The sequence below is a fragment of the Sminthopsis crassicaudata genome, chromosome 1, assembly GCF_048593235.1.
Source record: "Sminthopsis crassicaudata isolate SCR6 chromosome 1, ASM4859323v1, whole genome shotgun sequence".
Taxonomy (NCBI): domain Eukaryota; kingdom Metazoa; phylum Chordata; class Mammalia; order Dasyuromorphia; family Dasyuridae; genus Sminthopsis; species Sminthopsis crassicaudata.
The window spans coordinates 98277038-98296148 of NC_133617.1; the positions used below are offsets into that span (position 1 = coordinate 98277038).

At 35.5% G+C, this 19111-nt stretch overlaps 1 protein-coding gene across 3 annotated transcripts in view; it reads left to right on the top strand.

Moving 5' to 3' along the window:
- Positions 1-19111, top strand: part of KCNQ3 (potassium voltage-gated channel subfamily Q member 3) — a 431416-nt gene that overhangs the window by 337392 nt on the left and 74913 nt on the right. For all 3 annotated transcript variants that reach the window (XM_074265426.1, XM_074265420.1, XM_074265422.1), the window contains 2 exons: positions 8720-8810; positions 10175-10301. In XM_074265426.1, the coding sequence (XP_074121527.1) occupies positions 8720-8810; positions 10175-10301 (218 nt within the window). The remainder of the gene's footprint in view (positions 1-8719; positions 8811-10174; positions 10302-19111) is intronic.

Genomic DNA, 19111 nt, shown 5'->3' on the forward strand with positions numbered 1-19111 from the left:
GGAAAGGAGAGGAGAGGAGAAGAGAGGAGAGGAAAAGAGAGGAGAGGAGAGAAGAGGAGAGGAGAGAAGTAAGGGAAATGGAGAAGAGAGAGAAGAGAGGAAAGGGAAAAGAAAAAGGAAAGATGTATATTGTAGAATATGTTAGGGATTGTGAAGACTGTAAAAATCTTATGAATATATGCATGTGTATATGTGTGTGGGTGGAAAACTATGATTTTATTTGTATAATGATTCCCAGTGTACAAATTCCTTCTACTAAATAAATATAAATACATATTTATCTATCTTACTTTCTTAGTTATCTATTTATCCATCTATCTATCTATTTTACTTGCTCTAAGATCCCTTTCAATTCTAAATTTTCAGGATTCTATTCTATGGTCCTAAAGTTTTAGAAGAAGTTGGCAGGGAAAAGAAAAAAAAAAGGAATTTGGAAACATGGCACCATACCTCAGTGGTTATTCTTTGGCATATAGGGTCATCGACCCAGATAGAAGAAAATGGTCTGTTCAACAAGCAGACTTTCTTATGTCACTTGCTCCCTGTGGTATACCTTTCCTTCAAAATAAAAACCACTGTCTAATTCTATGCTCATGGAAAATCGTACTAGTTTTTATACTGTTATCCACTAAGTAGAGAAGAGAAGAAAAAGAGATGGCAGGTTGGCAAATACCACATCATTGCTGCCAGGATTGTTTCTGATCCTGTATTGTAAAACAAGGGATATAAGAACAGACTTAGAAAATCCCATCAAATCCCTGCCAGTTTCTGGAGTAAGACTGGATGCCGACATTTTGTATTTATAGAAATTTAAAAATTGTTACAAGGCACAAGGTTGCATTGAAATTTCAGGGGAATTAAGTATAAGATCCTGTATTTTGATTCAAGAGTTCATGGGTCAGATATGATTAGAAATAATTTCATGTTTAAAAGATCTGGAAGTTTTAGTGGACCACAAGTTGAGCATGAGTCAGAAATAATGTGACATCCCCCTAAAGAAATGTAATTTTCAGTTACATTAAAAAAGAGTCATGTCCAGAATGAGAGATGAAAATTTTGCTGTCTTCTTCCCTATTTCAGTTGTCACATAATAGGAGGAATATTGGTGTGCTGAAAATGCCCCAAGATTGATCACAATGAGTTGATTGGAGACCACGACATATGAGCTTTGAAAATATTATTGATACTTAGTATAGAAAGAAATTGGCAGAGAGTTAGAGATATGTCAACTTTCATGGAGCTTTGTCATGGAAAAGATAGTTAACACTTTTTTTTTTTTTTTTTTTTTAACCTCAAAGGAGAGGACAAAAACCAGAAAAAATTACATGGTGGCAAAACTAAAGTCATCATGGGAAAGGGGATGTAAGTGACTAGAACTTCAAAAATGAAGTGGATTTCCTCAGGAAATAATGATTTCCTTAGCACTGAGAAAGAAGATAATTTCTTAGGAATGTTATAGATAGATAATCTTCCCCATGTGGTTGGTTACTGAAGGGTTGGTTTTCTGAACCAACTACTGAATGCTCACTTTGCGATTCTATAAATCTTATGATAAAACAGTTTGTTTCTAGGCAAACTATTCCCAAATTGGAACTTATTGTAAGGAGAGTAGAGTCCTTTTTCCCCTTTTCATCATAATCAGTAGATGACTGAGCATCAGTATTCAGCATCAGGCTGACTGGGAAAGTTTTTAATTGGTAGTTCAATTGTGACTGCCTGGCCTGATTTTCACTGTCAGTTGAACCAGCCAGTGATGGAAGAGATTGGAATTCTGTAGGGGGCAGAGAGGATGGAGGATACAGGGAAGAAGGAGATAGGGAGAAGGAAAGGAAGGAGGAGAAACATACAACAGAGATAGACAACAAAAATATATGTCAATAGTTACATCTATGTATCTCATTTCCTTTTGTATTGATTATTCTTTTTTTGGAAGCTGAAAAAAGCAATAGTTTTAGTGGTTTAGAAAGGGATTGTTGTTGTTCTTGTTGTTCAGTCATTTTCAGTTATGTCCAGCTCTTCATGAACCTATTTGGGGTTTTCTCAACAAAGATACTGAACTAGTTTGCCATTTTCTTCTTCAGCTCATTTTCCATATGAGGGAATTGAGGCAAACAGGGGTAAGTGACTTGATCAGAGCCATCCAAATAGTGAGTGTCTGAGATTAGATTGAAACTCAGAAAGTAAGTCTTTCTGTCTCCAGGTCAGATGTTCCAGCCACTGTTCCAGGGAGCTGCCCAAAGAAAATGATGGCGACCTAACATAGGGAAATCCTGGTGAGTCATGGAATGTTCAAACTGGAAGACATCTCTCAGACAAGAATCAAAATTGTACAGTGAACTACTTTTGGAGGCAGATTTAGTTTCCAATCCTGGCTCTGACAGGGACTATATGTGTGAACTCGAACATTATTACTCCTATTATAGTCCTTAATTCTTCACCTAGGGTAAGAGTAGATGACCCTTATGATCCTATGAGAGAGTCTTATTCAAAGCTTTCTTTAATAGGTAAAGGAAAAAGAGATAATATTTTTCCTGCTAGATCGCATAGCCAGTACAAGATCTAATACAGAAAATACTAGAATTCATTAGCTTTTTGGACTACAAGCCTTATACATTTTCTATTAAAGTACATATACAAGGTCTCCTATTTCATCCAGGATCATCTCCTGCTGTTCTGATCTATATCTGGCCACTGGACTTCGATTGCTCTGAATGGGAAAGTGAGGCAGGTGATCTTGCCCAACCCTCTCTCACTTAAATCCAATTCATTTGCATGTCATTGTATCAATTCCCTGATGTCATAGTTCTTTTGGAGAACAAAGGACAAACAAAAATAACCAGGAGCCGCTAGGTGGCTGGTCAGTGGATAGAGCACTGGTCTTGGAATCATGAGGACTTAAGTTAAATTCTAGTCTCAGATATTTACTAGCTCTGTGTCCCTAGGCAAGTCACTTAATCCTGATTGCCACCTTTCCCTGCAAAAAAAAAAAAAAAAAAAAAAAAAAAAAAAAAAAAAAGATATAAAAAAGATTATTTTAAAAATAAAGTACAAATTTTGTAAAGAGAAGCTCAGTAGTCTAAAAGATATATAACCTAAATTACCCTTTGAGGATAAGTGTTAGCTATTATTAGCTATTAGCTAACTATTATTTAAGCTGATTCTTCCTTGAGCCATAACTAGAAAAATTTCCATCTGAGGCAAATTGCAATGAAAAAAGGGGATAGGAGAGATTCTTCTGGGGTGTGGTTTGGAAGAGAAATAGCACACTCTGGGATACCTCATGTGATTTCAGGGAGGGGAGGGGGGGAGAATCAGTCTGCTGTTGCTAGGGGAGGAGCTGGGCACAGAAACACCAGTGGATAAGGTGGGCTGAGAGGAAAGATGCTGTCTGTTGCTAGGAAAGCTGCTTGACACTGGATGGGGGAACAAGGATGCTGATGAGTACCTTTGGGCAAGAGGAAAGTCTATTACCTCTGCTTGGGATAGGTTAGGAGAAGAAGGGCTTGGGGGAATGAGTTCAGATGTGACTGAAACTGCCCCAGGGAGGAAGTGCACCCAGAAAGGTGCTGTCAAAGCCTTCTAAATTGTTTGCCTTGGAATAAAGCCCAAGGTTTTTCCCCACCTGTTTATAGCTCCCATTCTCTCTCAAAAGATTCTAAGCCATAACCTTATGTTTGCCTTTTTCAATACATCATGGGGAAAAAAAGAGCTAAAAGGTTCAAGGAGGAAAAGGACAAGGCTGAATAAAAAGAAAAAAAGGAGGGAAGGGAAGGGGAGGATGTGAGAGTGCTAGAGAATAAATGATACAAAGGAAACCAAGAGAAGGATGGGGGCCAGAAAAATTGAAAGAAAGGAGATGAACTCTGTCATAGATGAGGTTACCCACTTTAAATATGCAGGAATGACATCAGCTGACAAGGTGACATCTCAGAAAAAATTTACAAAAATTGTGTATATTTTAGCAATGAATTAAGATGTGTAATAAACCAAGGCCTTACACACACACATACACACACACACACACACAAGCACACACGTACACACAAACACACACACACTACACTACCCTTCTCTTTTGCCTCTTTCTGTGCTGAGAAGACTTTCTTGATGATTTTAGCATTTTAGTTGAATGTCTTGGAAGTATCATCATTTTATCATTGTTTGTGCAATCTCTAAATAAAGTAAACTCTAAAGGTTGCTTAGGAATTCAAATTATTTTGGGGAGGGTGGGGCAGGGTGGGAGATGGGGGATTTGTTGTCAGCAAGGAAAATAAGAGGATTAGATGCTTCCTAAGCGTGAGAAATATTGATTTACAGGGTTTTGCTTCCCCCTTCTGGCTAAAGACAAATTTACAGTATTCCATCAAAACTGGAGAGCAAGGTGTTTGTGGTATTTTTATGGTGTTTGATTATTTGGTCCCTTGTTATCTCCAACAAAGGAGGGAGATGATAATACAAATTGTCCTAGGATTATTCAATTTTAGAGCTGGAAAAAACATGAGAATATAAATTGTCCACCCACAGAACACAGAATGTTAGAAATGGATGATACCATAGACCTAGCAAGACTTTTAGAACATAGAATATTATTAAAGCTAGAAGAGATTTTAGAGATAGTTCAGTCCAGAGGTTTTTAACCTTTTCAGTGTGTCAATGGTACCTTACCAATATGAACATCTGCTGAAGCCTAGGAACACAGCACTTCACAGTAATGCACAGGGTTACATAGGAAACCAATTATACTGAAATATACTTACTAAAGTGCATTGAAAACAAAGTTCAAAGATTCTAAGTAAAGAACTACTGAACCAGTTAAATTTCCTCTTGGACTATAAAATCACAAAACAGATATTGTTATTTTATAGATGAGGGAATTGTAATAGTTCAAATATTTGGCCCTCAGTGACATGGATAATAAGTGGATAGTTAGCTGGGACATAGACTCTATTTTTTTCTGACTCCAAATTCTCTCTATATTTCACCAAGCTTTTCTGCTCAGGTTCCTTCTGTCTGAGAAAGAAAATATCTGCCAACTTATGATGGTAGGACTTTCCTGTATTATTTTTTAGGTAGTTTGCATTTTTAACGAAAATGAGAGGGGAAAATACATTGTTTTCACAGAGGAATGAGCTTTTAATGGTGAAATGTCATCAGATTGGTGAAAGAATTAGCAGAGAAATTTACTTTTCTACATCCCTTAATTTCATCTTTTACAAAAACTCATTTGGTACTTATTTCCTACTTGGTTCTAGAATAGCTGTAAATGTTGTTGTAACTGAAATAACATTTTTGTTTTCTTGGAGTGTACAATCCAACCACATGATATGACATAGAGAGAAAATCATTACTGATGTTCAAGAATCAGGGCAGATTTCATGGAAGGTATGGAATTTTAATTGGTCCTCATACAATGGATAGGGTTTTGATGGGCAGAAACACTGGAAGGGTCAGAATAAAGTATTTCAGGAGAAGGATGATAATTCATGATACTGCAGGACGTATTTGGAGAACAGTGCTAAATCAATTAGATTGGGGCATAGGATAGATGGATAGGAATATTATGAGATAAGATTAGAAAGGTAAAGTGGTAGCATATTGTGGATGGCTTTGAATGCCTGCCTTAGAAGTTTGATTTTTAGACAATAGACATTAGGGGAGCATAATGATTAGGGGAGTACTATGGATATAACATAACTGAAATTCAAGAAAACATTTACCAAAGCTGTTTATAGTTTCCATGGATGGATATAGACTATATGATGGCACACTTATGTAGATGTGGATGGATGAATGAATGGACTCAAAGGGTAGTATTAATGGCCATTGTCAAATTGGAGGAAAATCTCTAATGGCGTGCTCAAGAAATCTGCCCATAGTCCTTTTCTGCACGATTCAATAATTGACTTGAATTAAAGGCATAGAAGGCATACTTATTAAATTTATGGATCATATGTAGCTAGGAAGAATAAATATCATAGACAACTCAGAATCCACAATTCTTTTAATAGGTTAGAGGAAAAGATCAGATCCGAATGAATGAAAAGGAATATGGAAAATGTAAAACCCCATGCTTGAGTTAAAAAATAACAATTCTCTCAATATAGATAAATTCATATCTAAATAAGCTGAAGGAATTCAAGGTGTGGAATATAACATGAGAGATGACATGTATATATTCCCCGATGTTTATATTCAGATATGAATATATAATATATGCATACATTTATATTTGTGTATCTCTCTTCATATCTATCTGTCTATATACATTTATCTATTTATATAGATACACACACACACACACACACACACACACACACACACACACATACACTTTTATTTGAAGAAACATTATGCAGAGGAAGAACTAGCTTGATCTGCTTAGCTCCAGAAGGCAAAATTAGACCAGTAAGTGGGAGTTAGAGAGGGGCAAATTTAGGATGGATATAAGGAAAAACTTTCTAACAACTAAGGTTGCCTTAAGATAGATTGTCTTGTTCTTGTTGTTGAGTCATTTTTAAAATCATTTTTTTAAATTCTTAGAATATAGTGAATACCATGTAGTGAATATTGCATCATAGGACAAATTAAAATCCTGGTGCTAATTTCCATGCCAGTAATTATGTTGGAGGGAGCACTCCCAAGGCTGCAGTGGTGGAAAACAAACAGCATGGGATCCTGATGCATTGGGCTGGATGATCGCTGAAGCTCCGTCAAATTCTCAGATTCCATTCACTTCATTGCTCTTATCATTTTATAAGTCATTGAGTTAAAAGAAGGTAGAGATAGGTTGTTTGTCCTACATGGTATTGCTTGCTGCAGGCAATGCTGTTGGCATTTTACTCTATGAATTTATTGTAATGAATTTTAGATTATGATTTGGTCCATGGGATTCAAGGAAACTGTTTGAACAGTTTCCTCACATTCTGGATGCCCCTAAACCTCAGCAAGAAACTCATCTCCCACTCCCCTCTATCAAAAACATAGCCCTGCACATCAGAGGCAAAGGGAACATAGGTCTTTTATGCAAACCAGCACATCAGGATTTAGTGGTATTCAGGGCCCAAATCAGTCAAGAACACCAAGTCAAACCATTAAACCTAAGTAGAAATCAGATTTTCTAGTTGGTTTGGAAACAAAGAGATCAAAATCTTGGCAGAACTTGGAAATGAAGCTATGAATTCAGAGGATCCAAATGTTGGCTCTAGTCCTGGGATTGCATTTTAGCCAGAAAGTTAGAATGCTGGATTCTATGTAGAGACCAAAAGGAAGTCAGACTGTAGGAAGTTTAAAATAGAAATTGTTAAATACACAAACATTTATTAATATTTAATATGTGCTGGGCACTGTGTTGGGAATAAAAAGCAAGACAAAAGTAACTCTTATCCTTGAGATGCTTGCATTTTAATAGAGGAGAAAACATAGAAATCAGAGTAGCTAGAAGGAATTGTGTGTGTTTATAGAATCATAGTCTTAAAATATTTAAAATTTGTTATGTGGAAGACAGATTTGACATTTCTGCTTGAAATAAAAGAAGAACTTCATGAAAGTTTCAATAAAAAATGGATATAAAGAAGAACCTTCTAATAATTAGGCATGAGGATAATAACTAGACCTGTGATTTTATTGAGTTAGGGGATTCCTGGGGAAGGAAACTCCTTTTAACAACACAGATCAGCATCTTCTCTGCAATTTGAAGTCTTACAGAGTTGTCTAGAGCATTGAGTATTTAAGTGACTTGCTCAGGATCACACACTCGTAATTAGAGTCAAGGAAGAATAAAATGTGCTGTCCTGGAAATGTTTGACTAAGGAGTTAGACCTTAACATAATAAGAAATAGAAGAGAAATATGATCAAAGGATGATATAACCATAGAGAACATGGGATTCAGTGTTCATTGAGATTAGATAGAGATAAGATTCTAAAAACTGTAAGATTTCTATAAATCAAGTTGATTCAAATTTGCTAAGCCAATGATGAGACATATGAAAACCAACATATAGCTGCATATATGTATGTGTATATATATATATATATATATATATATGTATATATGTATTTGTGTTTATCAAAACAGAAAGGAAGAGAGAGAGAGAGAGAGAGAGAGAGAGAGAGAGAGAGAGAGAGAGAGAGCACTTTCAAGTTTTCCAAGTACCTTCCATACATTTCTTCACTTGATCTTATCAACTCTATGAAGTATGGACCGAGGTTCAAATCAGAAAGATTAAAGGGGAAACAGTTTTGATAACAGAAAAAGACAAATGGGTGGAAACAGTAGGACCAACCAGATCATGGGTAAAGATAAGAAGGTCAGAGAGCTTTAAAACCTCCTAACATCCCCTCATTGGGTTTGGATCTTTAGTTAGCCTTTGTACATTGTTAGCCTGGCTCCTGAACGAAATCCTTCTCAATAAGGAATAGATCAGTTTTTCTCAGCCAAAGATAATGGTCTATTTGTAGGGGAAGCCATTTGGGCAAGGCCCTGGGGAAAACATCCAAAGCTAGATGGATTATAAGAATATAATATGCTTCCTGGAAAATTCTATCATTTACTTTTTTGAGTGGAGGTGATCTTTTTGAGAAGAGGTTTAAAGCCTGCCTCTCTTGGAGGCTGTATCAGCTCTCAGTGATCATCTTATGATCATCAGAAGAATTAAGTAACAAATGGTTGCAGATACAGAAGGATTAAGTCATTCCTTATATTTCTTCTCTTCCTTTTAGGTTTCTAATCGTTCTGGGGTGCTTAATCTTGGCTGTACTTACCACATTCAAGGAGTACGAGACCGTTTCAGGAGACTGGCTACTATTATTGGTAAGCTAAAGGCCCTGTTAACTCTGACCTATTGTTATCATATGGACCTCACAACTCCTGTTATGCATACCAGGATGAATGTCAGGTGAGTCAGAAGGTCACCAGGATTAGCAGTATGTTGTGAGATTCAGGATTTAAAAAAAAATAGATATTAATGTTCTTGGACTGACTGAAATCTGAAATAAGCCAAGAGTTGTAATAGAAGGCAGAATAGCAACATAATGGATTTTTTGATGAGGAAAAGGCTGAAATAATCACCCCTTCATCATATTGCAGTTATATTGTGTGTGTAAAAAGTTGCTTCAGAAGAAACCATCTTCATGTAAATCTATAAGGAAGCTACTTAAGTCCTTATCTAAGAGTTTCTTAACCCAATGAAATCACAGGCCTAGTCACTATCCCTAGGCCTATTTATTAGAAAGTTTTTCCTTATATTGTATGAAAAATCTATTTTTATTGAAACTTCCAGGAAGTTCTCTCCCTAAAGTCAAGAGAGAGATTGAATCTATTGATCCTATTCCAAAATTAAAGAAATAAATATCTAGACAGAATGAGTAATATAATAAATGTACCCTTTGATGTGTCTAGTTTAGTAAAAGAAAGTAATAAGACAAGAATGGGGATGCTTCCAGAAGAGAAGCATTCCCACAGGTCTTTCCTTTTTCCTTAGGAAGTCTCAGAACCCTGTGGCCTTGTGGAGTCTGAATGAGATGCAGTATACAAAGTATTGTACAAAACTTAACACATATAAAAATCAGAAAATATTAGTGTTGCTTTCTACCATTTATTAAGGTAAAATATAGAAAATAGAAGAAGGAAAGAAGGAAATGGAGAAATAAAATTCAAGTAGGGAGAAAGAAAAGATCTAACACCTAGTAGAGAGTCAACAAATATTTGTTGATTGGTCTGGAACAGTGGAGTGGAATGTTGAGAGGGAAATCACTGGACTCGCTAAAAGAAAATGGATATTTTCAGCATCATCCTGAAGAGACCAGGGGAATATCAGAACCAATCTATTTTCATATGAGATGTGTCATAGCTAATGTTCTGCTAATGACCTTTAATTTAACTAACCATGAATTAGAAGAATGTCTATGTTGATTTGTTTTCTCATTCAGATGATTTGCTTATTTAACTATCATCATTTGGAAACTCTGAGTAGATTAGGGAAAAAAAAATTATCCACCAAAACTAAACAGAGGAGTTCATGTAAGGCTAGGCTGAACAATTCCATTAGAGACATTAAAGTTGAGGAACCAGCTTTTTAAACCTGAGTGTTACTTAATAGGAAAAAAAATCCATCAACTTGTACATTTTGGCTAACTGGATTCTAGTTAATCAAGTCTTTTTGTTCTTGGATGCAGGAAACATTTGCTATTTTCATCTTTGGAGCTGAGTTTGCTTTAAGGATCTGGGCTGCAGGATGTTGCTGCAGGTACAAAGGATGGAGGGGGAGACTGAAGTTTGCAAGAAAGCCTTTATGTATGCTCGGTAAGCACTGGAGGCTCAAAATGTTCCTTTTGTTTTGCTTTGGTGGACAGACAGAGAAATTTTCTGGAGATAATATCCCCATCTTGAAAAGTGATGATCAAAATATAACATTCATTCAAGAAACCCTTTAAGAGTCTGATAGAACTGATCACAACATCTATATCCTTGCAGCAGTGATAATAAAGATAGTCCAGATTTACATAGCACTTTTCTTAGGACAATCCAATAAGCTAAGTAGTCCAAGTATTATTTCCTCCATTGTACAATTAAGGGAACTGGAATTCAGAAGTAGATTAATTTGACACAGGTAACATAGCTAATAAATGGCAGAACTGGGTCTTAAACCTAATCTTTTATTTTTTTTTACTTTCTTTCCATAAGTCATACTAGCATCTTTAATAACATTTTCCCAAGCATATGTAAAGACAGTTTTTAGCCTTTATTTTTAAAAGATTTGGGGTTCCAAATGTTTCTTCCTCTATCCCTCCCTTTCCTTTTCCTAAAATGGTAAGCAATCAGATCTAGGTTATATATGTGCAATCATGTAAAACATATTTTCATCTTGAGTCAAGTTGTGAAAAAAGAAATAGACCAAAAGGAAAAAAACATGAAAAAATATAGCAAATGTTTTAAAAACAAAGGTTCTGAAAAAGGTCTCATTTCCAAAATATATAGAGAACTGACCCTAATTTATAAGAAACCGAACCATTCTCCAATTGATAAATGGTCAAAGGATATGAACAGACAATTCTCAGAGGAAGAAATTGAAACTATATCCACTCACATGAAAGAGTGTTCCAAATCACTATTGATCAGAGAAATGCAAATTAAGACAACTCTGAGATACCACTACACACCTGTCAGATTGGCTAAGATTACAGGAACAAATAATGATGAATGTTGGAGGGGATGTGGGGAAACTGGGACACTAATACATTGCTGGTGGAGTTGCGAAAGAATCCAGCCATTCTGGAGAGCAATCTGGAATTATGCCCAAAAAGTTATCAAACTGTGCATACCCTTTGACCCAGCAGCGCTACTACTGGGCTTATATCCCAAAGAAATACTAAAGAGCGGAAAGAGTCATATATGTGCCAAAATGTTTGTGGCAGCTCTTTTTGTAGTAGCTAGAAATTGGAAGATGAATGGATGTCCATCAATTGGAGAATGGTTGGGTAAATTATGGTATATGAAGGTTATGGAATATTATTGCAGCAGGAGGAATACAGAGAGGCCTGGAGAGACTTAAATCAACTGATGCTGAGTGAAATGAGCAGAACCAGAAGATCACTGTACACTTCAACAACAATACTGTATGAGGATGTATTCTGATGGAAGTGGATATCTTCAACATAAAGAAAAAGCAACTCACTTCCAGTTGATCAATGATGGACAGAGGTAGCTACACCCAGAGAAGAAACACTGGGAAGTGAATGTAAATTGTTAGCACTAATATCTGTCTGCCCAGGTTACATGTACCTTCGGAATCTAAAGTTTATTGTGCAACAAGAAAATGATATTCACACACATGTATTGTATCTAGACTATATTGTAACACATGTAAAATGTATGGGATTGCCTGTCATCGGGGGGAGGGAATAGAGGGAGGGGGGATAATTTGGAAAAATAATACAAGGGATAATATTATAAAAATATATATATATAATAAAATTATTAATAAAAAAATATAGCAAATGAAAATAGTTTGCTTCAATCTGGAGTCCATCAATTCTTTCTCTGGATGTGAATAGAACTTTCTATCATGAATCCTTTATAATTATCTTGGATCAATGCATTGCTGAGAAGAGTTAAGTCATTCATAATTGATCATCACATAATATTGTTACCGTCTACAATATTTTCCTGGCTCTGTTCATTTCACTTTGTATCAATTCATATAAATATTTCTAATATTTTTTTCTGAAATCTTCCTGTTCATCATTTCTTTTTGCACTATAGTATTCCATTGCATTCATATACCACAACTTGTTCTGTCATTTTCTAATTTGATGGGCATCCCCTTAATTTCCAGCCTTTTTACCACCACAAAAAAGAACTGCTATAGATTTTTTTGTCCAGCTAAGTCTTTTCCCTTTTTTATGAAGTATTTTTGGATCAAAAAGCATGCTCAGTTTGGTTGCCCTTTGGGCATACACACTATTTATTCAGCATTAGAAATCTTCAAGTGGAGGCTGGCTAACCACTCATTGGAATTATGGTAAGAGGGCTTCATTCTTATGAATTAGACTAGCTAACCTCTGACAACTTTCCACTATGATTCTAAGCTTATCTTTCTTTCTGTTACACAAAACTATCTCCTTCTGTCATGGACAGGACCCTCCTGCAGATTCCTGACTTTCTTTATAGAATATAGATGTTTGTTGATGGTAAATATGGCTGTATGTGGCCCAGTGCTATCTACCTTCCAGAAGTAGAATACAACAGAGGGTCCAAAAAAGGGCCTCTCTCTTAGAATCAGAGATCAATCCTAATCATTAGTGTTGCCTTTGTAGTCTCTCTGATTTCTTAAAACTTTGGCTTACCTATCTGCTTGGCTTACCTATCTTTCTGGATACCTATCTACCTACCTACTTATTTTTCTAAAACCACAGTAACTGTCAACTCTTTTCTATCATATAGTTAGCTTCATTGGTCTTGATTCACTTGCCTGACTAGTGCAATGGTACCTGTCAAGTTCATGCTACTTAATTGGATTGCCATTTCCTCTCTGTCTTGGACAGAAAGCTTTCTAATGACACACTTGCTCTAAGGTACTGATATTTGGTTAAATAATTGGATTATTGGAAAGACTTGTATGCATGAGGGTTAATTGGAGGCAGAAGGGTGTAAAATTGTGTTCTCTAACTTGTTCTTTCCTTCTCCGATGATGAAAGAGCCAACCAAAGACCAGGAGGAAGGAGGAGGAAGAAGAGACACCAACCCTTCTGCATTAATTGTGGTTTATGAGAAATAAAAGTTTTTTGACTCAGAAAGGACACATTCTGTAGGAAACTATATGACAGTCTTTTGAAGCTGTATTTCATGATGTCAGTATGGTAGAAACAAATAGTGATGATTTTTGGGAATGTCTTTGGAGGTAGAGACTTTTTCACTTTTGTCTCTGGATATACATCACTCAGCACAATATCTTGCATTTAGCAGGCCTTTGATAAATGTGTTTTGTAGTGAGAAAAGATTGCCTAGGGGATTAAACCTAAGGGTTGAAGTCTGTCATTAAAAGCCTTGCACAATCTGACCTCAGTTTACTTTTCCTGCCTTATCTATTGCCATTCCCTTATTAATCTGTAAGTAAGCTGAACTAGATTGTCCACTAAGCATGGCCTCTGTTTCCTGATTGTCCTGCCTTTATCAGAATGGCCTCTAGGCTGCCCCTTTATCTGACTTCATAACCATTACTTAGTCATAGAATCTTGTGATTAAGGTCTAGAAAAAATCTTAAAGATCATCCAGCCTTCTAATATTACAGAAGACTAAACTGAAGTAGCTAAGTGATGCAACGTAGAGTACCAGTCTTGGAGTCAGAAAGAGATGGGTTCAAATTTTATCTCAGAAATGTAATAGCTGATTGGCCCTGGTCAAGTATAGAAATCAGAGGGAAAAGGAATGGAAGGAGCAGGAGAGGAGGGGAGTGGAGAGAAGGGAAAGGGAAAGGAGGGAAGGGGAAGAAAGGCCCAAGAAATAATCCTGAGTATATATAGTTAAAGTGCATGATCTGAAAAATGTTTGTGGCAGCCCTTTTTAGAAACTAAATGGATATCCATCAATTGGAGAATGGCTAAATAAGTTATGGCATATTATTGTTCTGTAAGAAACGATCAGCAGGATGATTTTAGAGAGGCCTGGGGAGACCTACATGAACTGATCTAAGTGATATGAGTAGTACCAGGAGATCGTTGTACATAGCAACAATAAAACTATACCATAATCAATTCTAATGGATGTGTCTCTTTTCAACAATGAGATGATCCTGGCCAATTAGAAGGATCTTATGATGAAGAGAGCCATCTACACCCAGAGAAAAGACTGTGGGAACTGAGTGTGAATCACAACATAGCATTTTTTCACCCTTTTCTTGTTTGTTTGTATTTTATTTTGTTTCTCCTTTTTAAAAAATGATTTGATTGAATTTTTCTTGTGCAGCAAGATAATTGTAAAAATATGTATGCATATATTGGATTTAACATATTTTTACCATGTTTAACATAGTGGTTACTTGTCATCTGGGGAAGAGATGTGGGGAAGGGGAGGAAATTGGAACACAAAGTTTTTCAAGGATTAATGTTGAAAAATTGTCCATTCATATATTTTAAAAATTAAAAAGTTTTTAAAAAATAAAAAATAAAGTTCATGATCTGGATAAGGATCCATCAAAGAGGAGTGAGAAGTAGTAGTCAGAAAGATAGAAGGAGAAGCAGGAGAGATGTGTCCCAAAAACTTACAGAAAAGAAAGCATCCAAAAAAAAAAAAGTGGTCAGCCATGTCAAAAGCCAAAGGAGTGAAGGAGAATGAGGTTCTGAGTTATTTTTAACTACACCATGCTGTTTCTCAAATTCAGTTCAAAATATATTAAAGTTTAAGTTCAAAGTCAAGTTCAAATTAATCTCCCTCAAGGAAGTTTTTCCTTAGTGACACCAATCAGAACAGCACTTTCCTCTTGTGATCTTCTATTACATTCATTGTTTTAAGTCATGTATAATATAGTGATGCTTTATTGCAGCTATTTGTATGGCTAGTTTATCCCCCAAGAATTCCCTGAGAATATGGAGAGTGTCTATTTCCAGATTCCCCATAGTTCCCAGCCTTGGAGATGTAGTTCAGATGTTACATCTTATATGAGTTACCTTTTTTTTTCTAAGCCCCTCCTATTACTATATATATATATATATTTGTGTGCATATATATGTATGTTATATATTATCTATAATTATATACAATTATATTGTGTATATTTGAATTTGTATGCAATTTGAATTCACTGGTCTGAATTTACTGGGTTCCAACTCCAGTGCATCTCCTCTGAGAAGAGGGCTTCTCTCTATTTGTCTCTAGTAACTATTAAACTTACAAAAGCTTAATGAATTCTTCCTGGTATTCTTATTACATTATTAATGTAAGCCAATTAGCATTTATTAAATGCCTACTAAGTGACAACTACTATGTTAAGTGCTGAGGATACAAAAAAAGTTCAAAATAAGTCTATTCTTAAGGAGCTCATAGTGGAATAGGGGAGACAACAAAAGGCAAACAATTATATATTAAATAAGACATATATGGGATAAATTGAGGGAAATTTAAGAGAGAAGGTGGCTATTAAGTTCTCAAACTACTTGTCCAACATCTTTATCAAATCTAATGGTCATTCTGCCATGCAGCCTGACTACCTTTCTTGAAGCATTCAATTCACCAATATTAAAAAAAAAAAAAAAAAAAAGAAGCAATCTTTGTTTCTATGGTCAGATTCAAGGATATCATTCCAGGTATCTGGATATTTTGCTGGTAATGACAATGCAATGCATTAATAAAATATTTTATGCTTACAAAGTCCTATTGTTTACATTATCTGTCAATCAATCATTTAGTAAATATTCAATAAGCTTCTACTCTGAATGAAGCAATGGAGATTCAAAGGCCAAAGAGTGTGTGGGGGGGAACCCTTTACTCTCAAGAAGCTTACATTTTATCTGGGAAGAAAAGAATACAATCAGAGTATTAGTATCTGTATGTATATGTGTGTATTGTAATGTACATGGTGAATTTGTTGCTGAAATGTTCAGCATAATAATAGCTAGTAGTTGTGTATCCCATTAAGATTTGTAAAACATATTATAAATATTATCTCATCTGATTTACATATCAACCTGGGAGGTAGGTGCTATTATTTTCCCAATTTTACAGATGTAGAAACTGAGGAAAATAGAGGTTATAATTTGTCCAGGGTCGGGGCAGCTAGGTGGTGCAGTGGATAGAGCACCAGCCTTGAATTCAGGAGGACCCGAGTTCAAATCTGCCTCAGACACTTAATACTTCCTAGCTGTATGACCCTGGGCAAGTCACTTAACACCAGCCTCGGGGGGGAAAAAAAACAAAAAACAAAAACAAAACCAAAAAAACTTGTCCAGGGTCATATGAATAATAAGTGTATAAGGCGAGATTTGAAGCCATCTCCTTAACTCCAGGTCCAGTGCTTTATCCATAGCACCATTTGATTGACAACATGCTCAGCATGCAATCAACAGCATTGACTATCTCATTTTACCTCTCTTCCCCAGCACAGCCTTTACTGTTCAGTGCTTTCCACAGGACAAAGTATCTTATAAGCCAATTTAAAATAGTGTGTTATGTTGTTCATTTATTTCAATTGTGTCTAACTCCTTGTGACCCCATTTGGAATTTTCTTGGCAAAGATAATGGACTAGTTTGCCATTTCCTTCTCTAGCTCAAATTTACAGATGAGGAAACTGAAAAAAAAAGAGGTTAAGTGACTTGCCCATGGTCATACAGCTAGAATATGTCTGAGGCCAGATTTAAATTCAGGAAGATAAGTTGTTCTAATTCCAGACATTCTAATACCACCTAGATTTTCAAGGTAATAATAGCTGAGAATAAATTAATGTGTTCTTCCATCCAGGAATGTTAGAATTTTGGAGAAAAAAAAATAGCCGGACATGACAATGTATTGAATGACCCTCTAAAGGTGAAATTTCAGGCATGGGAGTGGAGGTGAGGGTGAACTTTAATAGACTCCTAGAGTAAGAAGTGATTTCAAAAATCATCTATTACAACTCTTAACAGAAGCACTTTCATCATCCATAATAAGAGGTAATTTGGAGAAGAAGCAGATGTCCTAATGCTTTAAAAAAAATCTCATCTCCTCACTCATTATGAGTGATGACCTATTTTTTTTCTATAAATAATGTCAGCCTGTTTCTCATCTACTCTTTAATAGCTGAAATTTGAATAATTTTTCTTTAATCTATTACTTACCCAATTTGTTTCCCTTGGAAAATATCTTGGTCCCACTATGAGCTCTGTTATTTAAAACACCAGTCTCTTATTAAGATAAGGAGTCTTAGAGATCATGTATTCTCACTTACCTGAGCAGGAAAAACATCTACAGCATCTCCAACAAATTGTCACGTAGTTTCTACTTGGGGACCTCTAGTGATGGGGAACTCACTGCCTTTTTAAGCAACCCACTTTCCAAATAGACAGTTTTAATGGCAAAGAATTTCCTCTTGGTTGATTGATTCAAAAGATAAACTAAACCAATTAATGAAAGCACAAGAGAGAAATCTCTTGTGCTTTCATTGGTTGGTTTAGTTTATCTTTTGAATTTGTATAATTTCTCTTCCATATAACATCTCTTCAAAAACAACTTTCCTACATCCCTAATCTTCTTTATAATTGGCAAATCATCTCTAAATTAGTAGATATTCATATGCTATAGCAATTTACTAAAATGAGGAATATAAGGGATGATATGAATGAAATGCATTTATTAAACCCATCTATGTGCCAAACACTGTGATAAGTGTAGCGAATTTAAATACAAAAGTGAGACAAATCCTACATTATAACAGAGAAGACATAGAGAGAATGGTGGCCAGAGAAGAGAAAGTCTGCAAAGTTACAAAATTAGTGAAGAGGCAATGATGGTGGTCAGCATCCTTATTTGGATATTGGGTTAAATAATTCTGTTTCTAGCCTCATAGGATTTTTACAAAGAAACTATTTACAAACCTCAAAGTATTCTATTAATATGAGTTATTCTTATATTTTTCTCTACATAGTAAGAAGAATAGATAACACATTTGCCTATAGTCAACATCCAAAAAAACCCAGAATCATGAAATTTGAGATCTTAGAAACCATCAAACCCAATCAATATAAAAAGGAATCCCTACTATTACATTCTGGGTATTTGGTTATCCAGCTTCTGCTTTATGACCTCAAAGCGAGAAGACACCCAGGACATCTTAATGCAACTCTTTATTCTTTTTTTTTTCAAAAGCTCTAATTGCTAGGAAGTTTGTTAGGAAGCTTTTGCTCGACATCCAATCTTCATTTGTTTATTTACAACTACTATCTCATCTCTGGGATACAACAGAATAAATATAGGTCTAAGCCTATATAATAATTCTTCAAATATTTAAATACTGTTATACACTGCTTCTTATCCTGAGTCTTTTTGTTTGTTTCTTTGTTTCACTAAATCTAAGGAGACGAAAATGAGAAGGAATAAATGTATGCCTATACTAAGGGTAAATCAGTTTCACAAGAACAATATATGACAGGTATATCGAGAAAGAAGATTGTATTAAGTATCTGGGAGGTCATTGTGGTCTACAAATTTATTAAAAGTGAACAACATGGCAAAAAATGAAACTAATGCAATCTTAGAGTGTGTTGAGGACAGGATCCTGGACTAGGGAGATGAAAGTCATTCTCTACTTGGCCTTGGTCAGACCCTATATAAAATATATTGTTCAATTATAAGTGTCATATTTTAGGAAGAATGTTGATTAGCCAGAGTGTGTCCAGAGCATGAAGAGTAATCAGGATGGTGAAGAGTCTCAAAGCCATTAATTGTGACATTTGGGTAAAGGAATTGGAGACATTTGGCTTGAAAAGAAAAGAACTTGGGATGGACGTGAGGTGTAGGATGTGAGAATTGTTGTCTTTAAATATTTAGAAGATTATTACATAGAAGAGAATTAAATTTGTTCTACCAAGAATATATAAACTAAAAACAATAGACCGAAATTGCCTAGAGATGGAATTAGGCTTGC